The sequence below is a fragment of the Pistacia vera genome, unplaced genomic scaffold, assembly GCF_008641045.1.
Source record: "Pistacia vera cultivar Batoury unplaced genomic scaffold, PisVer_v2 Contig413, whole genome shotgun sequence".
In the NCBI taxonomy this organism is placed as follows: Eukaryota; Viridiplantae; Streptophyta; class Magnoliopsida; order Sapindales; family Anacardiaceae; genus Pistacia; species Pistacia vera.
In genome coordinates this window covers 631443-642510 of record NW_022196239.1, presented here as the reverse complement: position 1 = coordinate 642510, position 11068 = coordinate 631443, and the positions used below count along the sequence as shown (strand labels likewise).

The following is an 11068-nucleotide window of genomic DNA, read 5'->3' as shown; positions in this document are numbered from 1 at the left end:
AAAACACCCCTACTCTATTTTATATCTATATTTCAATGTTTAACCTTTGATTCTTACATAAACCCTAACTCTAAATTTCCTTAATCATTTAACACTTTTTTAATTCAAATTTTTCTTTGCTTAGTGAAAATATGATACTTAATTTATGAAGGAAGTAATCACACAATAGGATGAATTTGAATCTATAGAAGAAAAATAATTTTGAAATTTGAAATTGAGAGAAAAAAGGTAAATTGGGAAAAGTGATATAAACAAAAGCCCTAATTAAATTAGGAATTGAGGAAAAATGGTTAATTAAGTTTGAAATAGAGGAAAATGGGTGCAAATAAAAAACTAATTAACCCTAATTAAAGAGAGCTTTCTGGTATTAAATACGGTTTTAAGAGATTTTTTTTTTTTTTTAATATAATAGAGATGTATTTAGCTATGGGATACTAATCAATTTGATGCGGGCTAAAAATCACTGTTAAAAGGTTGTAAGTTATAATTATAAAAGTAGAAAAACCCGGAACTTGGCATGCAAGAGATACTTTTAGAAAATACAGGGGTAAAAAATGTAAAAATTTAAATAGCCCATAGATTTAGTATATAATTTAAATAAGAGTAACACTAGTCTTACGAAGAGGCATACAACGAGTCATATAAAGAGATAATCCTTATTCTTAAAATTCATAATTCTCTCTCTTTTTTTTTTCCTTTTTTAATGATAAAAATTATCTCTTTCTATGATTCTTTGTATTTTTTATATACCTCTTTGTAAGGTTAGTACTACTCTTTAAATAGAAAGGTAAATGGGTTACCCAGTCCGGCGCAACGAGTGGGCCTTAGTAGAGCAAACACTCACTACATCATCACCAGCGACGCTCTCGTGACGTAACCATTTCTGTTTAATCCATCGCACTTTCGCCTATTTTCCTTAATTTCTTAGTTGTTCCATTTCTAGGGTTTCAACTACATTCTGCAATGGGTGGAGCCAAAGAGAAATCTCCTGAACCAGATTGGTTGCGTACTTTTCAGGTACTCTCTTTTTCTCTCTCCCCCTCATTTTTTTTTTTCAATAAACACAATTACGATCTTAATTGTGTTTATTTGCTTGTTTGGTTTTTTTCATAGGCGCCAACTCATAACCAGTCTATAATGGCGCTATCTTCTGACTCTGATTCTTCAATTGATGGTGAAAAACCAATTGCTGACGCCAACGTTGAGGCTGAAGTAAGTGTTGATTTCGCTTTTAGTTGTGATATTAATTGTGGGTTTTTAATTTCTTCAAGTAATGTGGAAGTACGACGTTAATTGTATGATGATAAGTTCGGTTTTTATCTTATAATTAAGGTGGGTTGATTGTATGATGAATCTTATAATTAATATGGTCATATTAGTAAATATATCAGTTGGCATTAAAATTACTGAAAATTAATTAATTGGTAAATGGCGTGATAAGTGATAGTACATTCCTATAATTAATGTGATACTGCAACATTAGTATACACATGAGTTAGGATTTATACTTTGTATGCATAGCGTTATTGATGAACTAATATTTAGCGCATTGATACTCATTAAAACTACCTATATTGTTAAGCAGGCACCCGGAACCAAATCTCGATTTTTGTCATTAACTGTTTCATCAGACTCTGAGTCTTGTCCTGATGATACTCTATTGAAGAATTACAATCCTTCTAAGTTAGAAGAGCAAGGGCAGGATGAGGATGCAGCTCCCATTGGTCTCAAAGGAAAGTTCCCTCATAAGAAGGCTTCAAAAGAAAAATCTCCAAAAAAAGGGCAAAAAGTAACTGACCAAATGCCAACAAAAGAGAAGGATGTAAACAATGACGTGAAAAGAGAAGGTATGAAGTGCATTTATATAATTGATATAGAAGACTGAACCATGATACTTGCTAAATATTTTTTAGGTACAAAAAGAAAAACTGCTGTGTGTTTGAAGCTTTTATGCATGTATGTGATATGGCACAGAAAATGATGGTCGTGAAGATTTGGAGGAAGAAGCAGCAGAGAAGCACAACAAGCCTTCTGTAAGAATCTTCTAGTAGCAGCTGTGTTTATCGATTCTCTAGTATATGCTTCGTTGAATTGCATTCATCATTTTTTATATTTATATTTCCAGGTTTCTACCTCAACGTTGCCTTTGATTCTTCCAGAGAAAGTCCAACGTATGAAGGTAGGGCATGCATCGGCCCGATTATGGCTTCTTTAATTATTAGTTTCTGGCTGCCCAAGAATATTCTTTATTTTCCTTTTCTGTTTCCTATCTAAAGAGAATAATATCCTTAATGGATGTGGACTGTTGACATCTCTGTCTCACAATCAATTAACATAGGTCTAAATTTTAAATATTCCAAGGATAAGTGAGGAAGTTTGTTCAAAATGTAGTAAAGCTGGCACTGTTTTTGCTCTTTTACCAAACCAAGTAACCTTTCTTTAGAGATTTATGTTGATTTATCAAATTTTTTTTTTCTTGATCTTGCATTCTCTACTGTCCGAGGGATTGATGGGTGTAAAATTATGGATTGATGTTTGTTCAGTGACTGGTTTTGTGGATTAAAATTACACTTTGTGTGTGTGTGTGTGGTGTGCGCATTAACTAGAGGTTTTGTTGTTTATGCAGGCACTTGTTGAGTGTGAAGGGGAGTCCATAGATTTGAGTGGTGATATGGGGGCTGTAGGAAGAATAATAGTTCCAGATGCTCAAAATGGAAATCATGACATGTTCTTGGACTTAAAAGGTATGCATTTTGCTGCTGCTGCACTCAATTTTGGGATTATATGATTGTTGTGTCAACTATTTTTTCTTTCAAGACTTCTTTGAATAGTCATGTCTTTGTATCTGATGGAGCCATAAGATAACTTGATTCTTCTTTTCTGGCAAATTTTTTTTTTTTTGACATGGTTTTAAAAATTAAATATTGTAGTGAAATGTGCATTAAAACTTTAAAGGTAACCAGTTGCTCTTAATATTCGGTATACTTCCTTACTAATGTTGTTTTTCTTCTTATGCCTTTTTACCTTCTCTTTCTGCAAGTTTCTATTTTAATTTTTGTTCATATATTTATTCCTTGTTAAGGTCTTAGTTTTCTTGCTTTCATCAATGTGGATTAATAATGCATGTTTCCTTCCATCATCTGCATCTGATTAATTTTATTCTGCTTACTTTTTCAGGAACCATATATGGAACAACAATAGTTCCTTCCAGGACATTTTGCGTTGTATGTTATCAATCTCCTTTTAAATTTGTCATGTTGGATATTTATTTTCCCCCGTCTGCCAAAAAAGATTATAATATATGTAACATTGGTAATGATAATTAAACGCCTCCCCCCCATCCCCTTTGAATTCACCTGCTTGTTTTTACTTCAAATAATTAGATTGTTTCATATGTGAATTAGATCTATTCTTTTTCAGGTTAGCTTTGGACAATCAGAGGCAAAGGTTTGTTGTGGGATTACTCCTATTTAATTTCAACATTAGCAACTTCCATTGTACCATTATTCCTCTTTCTTTGCCATGGAGATATTTTCTTCATTAGTGCTGTTTTCCATACTGTAGGGTGAATTTGATATCACTAGGAAACTTGTGTTGTTGTGGTAAAGAATATCAGCTTATTGACTAAATTTATATTTCATGATCAGATAGAGGCTATCATGAATGATTTTATTCAGCTGAAGCCACAAGGCAACGTTTATGGATCTGAGACCATGGTTGAAGGTTGTAATAGTTTTATATTTTCTTCTATTTTTCTTTTGGAGTTGAGATAATAGTATGTACATGTTTGATATATCTTGTTGACATTTGTCATACACATGTAATCATTTTGTATGATCAGGAACACTGGATGATTTCTCATTTGACTCTGATGATGAGGCTGTCAAGAAGACTAAAGCAACTTCTCAAAAAATTGATCAAAATGATGGCGTTGAAGATGAAACTAACGGGAACACCAAAGCAAAAGCTGACAAACCATCTGTATGCTTCTGGATCTTTTCAGTAGTTTGTAGCACATGTTATTGTATTTATGTTTATCTTATTGAACACTTGATGCCAGGGGCGAAAGAGGGGTTCAGCTGGAAGAGGAAAGCCACAACCACCAAAGAAACCAAGGAAGAAACCAGCTTCTAAGAAAGGCAAGGCCAAGAAGTGAGAGATGGATTCTTATATCCCATAAAAGCTAAATCAGTAATCTTGGGATGTTTATTTAATTAGTTGAAAGGAGTTAGAATAGAAATGACAGAGTGAGTAGTTACAGCGGCATTGATTTTGTTCTAGGAGATCAATGGCAAAAATGTAATTCTTCATAGAATTCTTTTTTTAGTTCAATTATTGATGGGATTCTGTATTTCCCAATTATAATAGTTAATTGTTCTACACAATATATCTACTTTGCTGCTTGCTTTATTTCAGTACCAGAACAGGGAGCTTTGCATTACATAGGTACGCATATATATTTGCATTTGTTTTTTCGTTTGCCTGTCTTGTGTATCGACTTCCATACAAATATGCACGATATTAAATTCATTTTCAGAGTCTATTTGGAAACATTCATGATTGTCTTTAATTTGGAAAATTTTAGTTATTATATATCGTTATCAGCAACAATAATTAAATAGGTTGCTTTATTGCACTTCTTCTTAGATCTACTAGAACTCTAGGTCATTTTTATCACATATATGGCCCTTTGAGAACCCTAACAATTGCTTTTTTGACTAGCTGCTATGCATGGACTTGGCTGAAAATTCTTTGTTTACATTCTCAACTCATCAAAATGAATCTTTAACTTTATTACTATCAGAGAAAGAGTTGATGCCTTTCTGTGTAGAAGTTGCTTTTGTTCAGAAAAGCAATACGAGGATGAGAAGGATCGGCATTGGAAGGGGTAAGATGATGTTTGAGGAGGAAACCATCTGTTGAGCCTTCTTGCTGCTGGGATCTTGAATTGATGGAGGTGACTCGCTGATGGGATCTTGAATTGATGGAGGCGACTTGCTGATGGGATCTTGAGTTGATGGAGGCAATGGTGAACCATCTGATCCCTTCACCCTAAGGAAGCATTTTTACAATACGAGATGAGGATTTATGCAGACAACACAAAAAGCATGCAATCGAATGAGGTAAAATCACATACCCGTTACCATTAGGGCAGAATATAATGGCATAATCATAAGCCTTGCATGTGAAAGTGCTTGTGCCATCATCAAAAGCATAACTGTAAGCCCTTGGACAGGCTCTCTTGAAAATGGATGAATAAAAGGAAGGTTGGCATGTGGTTGGGTTAGCAAACTCCCCACTGCAGCAGAACTGGTCTAGGCCAAATGCTTCACATGCACTTTTACATGCTATCACTTCCCCTCCCCCTTCATTTCCACCATTTGCACCTACCACCTGTAGTTCTTTAGGGCAACCTGTCATGTTACTTCAATGAATTTGGTCATTATATGTTTACATGTATATCTATGAATAATACTACACATACATCATTTCCATACAACATTATGTGGCAAGATGTGATTGGGTGAAAGTTTAATTTTAACTTTAAATTAGCCAATCATATCTTGCCACATAATGTTGTATGGGAAATGTTGTATGAAAATGATGTATGTGTAGTATTACTCGTATATCTATATATGATAAAGTTTTTAGTATATGAAGTGAAGAAATCTTTTACCAATGTTAATATCTGAACTGCAGCCTGTGGTATTACATGCACCATACACTCCACGGGGTTGAGCTACAAGAGGCAGATTGTAGCCATCAACAATGCTCACATCGTAAAAATCTTTGTCGCTGGCCTTGCCAAGGGTTATCTCAAAGAGTGATGCAGGTGGAGTGGCACCATTTCCATCACATTCAAGTCTTCCACCGCAGTCCCCAGTTTCACAAGTACCAACTCCAGACTCATCAAACTTGCATCCTGTCCGTGCCCATATTCGACCTGACCACCCTGGAACAGATGCAATCCTCACACTTCTACCTGAGTCTAATTGAAATCCAGTTGTTGGAAGCTGCGGAGTACCTGCCCCTGCCAGTGTACCAGGCCATATGGTATATGGGCAGTTATTTGTTATTGTGAATGTGCAAGATTCAGAGCAAGAGAAGAACGAAAGGAAAAGAAGAAATGTAACAGGAAATGTCCATGAATATGATGTAATTGTCAGCATTGGTTTTTTTTTTGGGTTTTCGAAGTAATTTCAGGTGAACAGGGGCAACTGGAGGAGTAAAGAGGGAGAGGGGGTCAATGGCTACATATTGTGGTTTGAAGATTCTGTTGAGTGCAAAAGGGCTTAGTTGCAGGAAGATCACCTTTCTGGGTTTAGTATTTCTTTTATATTGGATGGCCTCATTAAGAAGCAATTCCTTTCTTTAGCAATTGCATAGGGCATATTATTCATAATCATTTATATGAATTGATTCATCAATGGAAGTTCCTTGGCTTTCAAAGAACATAGGATAATCTCTTTATAGATGAGCGAAGATACCTACTATCCAAGAAACATAGGCATTTTTTATTTTATTTTATGGAAGAGAATCAACATTTGATTACTTGCAACAAGAAATGTTTATTTTAACAAGGGAAAATTTATCTTTTGCTGACAAGAACGGGGGAATCTCCTTTGAAAAGGTAATCAGAATCAATCTAATCCTCTCTTTAGATTTGGAGAAAGAATCGAATATATTATACTTCATTGTGGGATTTTAATTTGCGTGTAATAGAGGAACGGATTATAATAAAATAAGGGTTTATTATAATATCTGTTGAGGTACTATTAAATAATAATCTCTGGTTTAAGGTATCTGAAAACAATTTACCCCTTATCGGGTAGGGTTTTATTGTTTAATTTGATGGATTAAGCGTGAAATGTATTCAACACATGATCAAAATTCAAATTAAATAAAGATTATTGAGATAGATTGTTATTTCGAAGTATCCAAAGATGGGAAGATTTTTATGAATATATATTATGTAAATTGGTTGAATAAGGTAGGTAATAAAATAAAACAAATGATGTTACACTTTTAAAGCTAGATAATTTCAAGAAAAATACATCACATTAATCACGTGCAAATATAACACCTTTAACTAATAGATAATTAAAATCCTTAATAAACTAACAATCCTATCAATTAACATAAAGTTGATGACAACTTTGTAAATGTAATCATACTAAATGATTAGTTGAAAGGGTGGTGGGTGAAGCGTAACAAGACTTGCTAACAATCAACAAAACTACAACGCAAAGGTCATTATAAACAAACTAAGATTCAACTTCTTTAAATAAATTAGGTGAACATCATAGGGGTTGACTTGAAGAAATCCCCATACTTTAAGTCAGTACAGGAACTGTTTTGCTACCTAAAATTCAATGCTTTCACACAAGGCATGTCCCTAATAGATTGTTGTTTGCCTAACAATTCCACAAAATCTAAAGGTACTCTGCAAATTAGGCCAGCAGTATATGCTAATTACCAGGATAAGACGAAGGGACTGGCTATGAAGCAGCAAGAGCTGTTGCTTCCTAGATTTCATTGCTTGTGAGAACTAGCTAGGCTTCGAAACGCTTGCACCATCAGAACAGTTATATTGGAGTAACAGCGTGCCTAATGGCATGGGAAACCGGAAAGAAATTGCTCCCAGGATTGTCCTTCCCCACCAGATGTATAATGAATCGTGCATGAGGCAATCTTAGGCAGTGGCAACACTCTCATGTTGCTAAATGAGAAAGTTATTGCCTCCTAAGATTGTTATTGCTAGTAACAACAGCAAGGCTTCGAAATGCTTGTATGATCAGATGAGATATGTTGTAGTAACAAAGCGGCTAATGGCAACTGAGAAGGGAGTTGCTCCCAAGGTCGTCCTTCCTCACCAGATGTACAATGAATCGCGCATGAGGCAACCTTAGGCAGTGGCAACACTCTCATGTTGCTAAATGAGAAAGTTGTTGCCTCCCAAGATTGTCATTGCTAGTAACTACAGCAAGGCTTTGAAATGCTTGTATAATCAGATGAGATATGTCGTAGTAACAAAGTGGCTAATGGCAACTGTGAAGGTTGTTGCTCCAAAGGTTGTCCTTCGTCATCAGATGTACAATGAATTCGGCATGAGGCAGTCTTAGGATGGCAACTTTCTCATGCAACTAAATGTCTACAACTGACGAAAAATTGCGTGGTTGAAATTGCTGTTCTTCATACCGCCATGGATGAATAACAGCATGGAGCTGTGGTTCACTCCCAGCAACATATTGCCGAGGAATTCCCTCCAACAAGCCCAAACCCTGAAACAGCAAGCAGTAATATAATTTTCTCTGCCATCACCTTGATCAGTGCAGCTCTGGGTGAAGAATGATACTAGGTTAATACCTACATAGGAAAAGGATAAAAACAATGTGCACGTTAGAAATCTGCACCACAAAGTTCAAAATACTTAAAATGGAACAGTTCATTCATAAATGCAAAAGGCACATTTAAAGTCTCCTGATTGCACAATTTGAGTCCCTGCAAAATCAACATTTATTTCAGGAATCCAGATAACGGATCAACCCAAAGAATAGAAGAACAAAAGCACGAAAAGGAAAGACGAACAGATGAAAAAACAACAAGAATCACCAATGAACATGTTATTGTCATTCCTCTTCAACCTATAAGAGAATAAACAATATTAACCAACATAATTCAGAGAAGTTTCTACCAGATAACAAACCAAAAAGACTTCATTTTGAGAACTCGAAAACCTGTTACTGCATGGTACATCATACAAACTAACAAGTTATAGAAATCATAGCAAAATTTAAGCAACTGAGAAATATTAAGCCACAAAAAGAGATATTATATAGTCAGAATAAGTACAATGCTAAAAATGACACCTCACAGTAAGTACAAAGCTAGCCAATCACCACAACATATAAATTATCTAAAAATAAAATGTCAACCAAAAGATATACGGTTGGAAGAATTAGACAAAATTAAGTAGCAAACGGATAAATAATAGTCATTATAGAAGCCTTAAGAGAGACCATTGTGGTTTAAAATAGGAGCAGAAGAGTTAAAGAGAAGCTAAATTCAATTCAAGTTTCATAAAGCAGTAATAAGAGTCTGACTTTGATCCCCTACTAATAGGGAAGAAGCTAATGATTAACTACATCGAATTAAACATGACTAGAAAGATATAAAGTGTTCCTACACGAAGACAGGACACAACAGGTCCTGAATTATAGCAGTGAATCAAGTCTGTCATCGATATTTCGTTCCATTAATACGAAAAGCGGGAAATTTTCAAAGGAAAATGATAAGATAATAAAATCTAGCTCATATCCATGCCATCTCCAACTTGGCTGCAGATTGGACTAACAGCGGAGAAGGATCTCTCGAAAGGAGAAGGATGACATTGTGCATCCCGTCTGCGCTTAAAAGCACAGCTATCAGAGGGGGAATTCTCAGCATCGAGCTTCCTCCGAACACCTCTAACAGCCTGTTCCTCTGCTGGCGAAAGGGGAAATATCTGGTTGCTCACCAAGCAAAGCGAACTATGATTATCATACAAAATTCTCTGGTTACAATTCTTGTCACAAATGTGAGTAAGTCCTGTTAATTTGCAAATGTACATGTTTCCACACACATGTTCTTTTTCACATTTCCAATCACATTTGTGCACAGGATTTGGCCCATCCCGGCCCAGAATCGTAGACAAATAAATAACATTTGTAGGACCAGCAACCATGGATTTGCCATATACCTCCATTCTTCTTCTACTTCTTCTCCAAATGACTCAAATTTCCACTCTCCAAAAACACTCTTTGCCTCCAAAACCTCTGCAAACAAGAAATTTCCAAACTTTAACACTCAATTTCTAACTTTCCCCCCCCCAAAAAAAAAAAAAAAAAAAAAAAAACACACAACTGTTGAGTCTTAAAAAGTGGGTTTTTTGTACAAAGTTAATTAGACATTCCAAATCACTGACAGAAGGAACCCAACTCATAAACACAAACACTACATTCATAGTTATACCTAATAGTAAAAACTTTTCAACATAATAAAATCCAACGCATTTCAATATAAAACCAAACTTCAACATCTCAACTACACCCAGATCAGCCCTTATAACACAACTAAAATAACTGAAAAATCGTTAATAACTAAAACAATATTACGCAAATAAACGAATAAACCAGAATATCGCTACGTGTTAGTAAAAGATATGCTAAAATAAAAATTAAAAATGCATAAAGAAATAAGAACAAAAAAAAAAAAAAAGGAGAAAAAGGAAAGACTTACTTGATCTTGAGCAAATTGACTTGACAATGAAAACAAAAGCAAAAGCAAAGAAAATGAAATGAGAGTGAGAGGGGAAGCGGGGTGGAGTATTTATAGATAAAAAACAATAAATAATATCCAAAAGTTGGAAAAGCAGGTCGGGTGGATAAATGTAGATGTAAATGTGAATGCAAATTGAAATGAAATTTGTCTTATTTAGATGCTAGAATAGTGCGCACATTACGTTTTGATGTATTTGACTAACATGTTTATTCTCACGTGTCTCCCTCTCTAACGGCTCACTTCTCTCTTAAGTGTTAAGGATGCTTTCACACGTGTTGTGAGTTAATTGCATCTTTCCCTAGGGTTTTGGTTGACTATCACCAAACTCACTCCTAAAACCAATTAAATGGTATTTAAACATATTAAATTAATATGTTTATGGATTTTTTAACACTACCATTTTAATTTTACTCGACAGTTTCAACAACATCCATTCAAATCAATGAAATTGGTAAGATCAAGATAATTGACTGAAACTTCAGGGTATTTCTTGTTCATCTTCCTTTTCTTTTATTAAACATCGGAATACCCACTAGTTTGTATCGTTACTTTGATTAACTTTTGAATGTGATAAAGACTCACGTGGCTTGATCTAACGGTAACCTTACCCACTATGATTAATACTTTATCTTATATATGTGTGGCATTGATGGAAGGGCCTTTATTAGATATTAGCCCGAATTACATTTTAACCCCTAAAGTATCACCAGACGACTTTTACAAACCTTAGTATCACATTTTATTTTGT

The 11068-nt window shown here is 34.8% G+C and overlaps 3 protein-coding genes across 5 annotated transcripts; 1 reads left to right on the top strand and 2 right to left on the bottom strand.

Annotated features, from left to right (window-relative positions):
- Nucleotides 1–820: 820 nt before the first annotated feature.
- LOC116142613 (DNA-binding protein BIN4) lies at nucleotides 821–5830 on the top strand. Of its 3 annotated transcripts, XR_004130018.1 has the most exons (13): nucleotides 821–1017; nucleotides 1114–1212; nucleotides 1586–1847; nucleotides 1975–2033; nucleotides 2126–2179; nucleotides 2627–2744; nucleotides 3178–3224; nucleotides 3421–3447; nucleotides 3648–3723; nucleotides 3842–3981; nucleotides 4061–4446; nucleotides 4805–5123; nucleotides 5701–5830. XR_004130018.1 is itself a non-coding variant. In XM_031428043.1 (11 exons), exons 1-11 carry the CDS (start codon nucleotides 964–966, stop codon nucleotides 4154–4156), a joined length of 1032 nt encoding a protein of 343 aa, XP_031283903.1. In that variant the 5' UTR covers nucleotides 821–963; the 3' UTR covers nucleotides 4157–4464. The 3 variants fall into 3 exon arrangements, 1 of the variants encoding a protein (XP_031283903.1); XR_004130019.1 differs by lacking the exon at nucleotides 5701–5830 and having other exon boundaries at nucleotides 4723–4863; XM_031428043.1 differs by lacking the exons at nucleotides 4805–5123; nucleotides 5701–5830 and having other exon boundaries at nucleotides 4061–4464.
- Nucleotides 4612–6177, bottom strand: LOC116142614 (pathogenesis-related thaumatin-like protein 3.5). Its single transcript, XM_031428044.1, has 3 exons — nucleotides 5678–6177; nucleotides 5138–5414; nucleotides 4612–5052 (listed from the first exon to the last, which is right to left on the bottom strand). The coding sequence occupies exons 1-3, from the start codon at nucleotides 6168–6170 to the stop codon at nucleotides 4845–4847; spliced, it is 978 nt and encodes a 325-aa protein (XP_031283904.1). The 5' UTR covers nucleotides 6171–6177; the 3' UTR covers nucleotides 4612–4844.
- A 1074-nt stretch (nucleotides 6178–7251) lies between these two features.
- Nucleotides 7252–10333, bottom strand: LOC116142630. Its single transcript, XM_031428056.1, has 2 exons — nucleotides 10279–10333; nucleotides 7252–9815 (listed from the first exon to the last, which is right to left on the bottom strand). The coding sequence occupies exon 2, from the start codon at nucleotides 9743–9745 to the stop codon at nucleotides 9308–9310; it is 438 nt and encodes a 145-aa protein (XP_031283916.1). The 5' UTR covers nucleotides 9746–9815; nucleotides 10279–10333; the 3' UTR covers nucleotides 7252–9307.
- Between the last annotated feature and the right edge of the window lie 735 nt (nucleotides 10334–11068).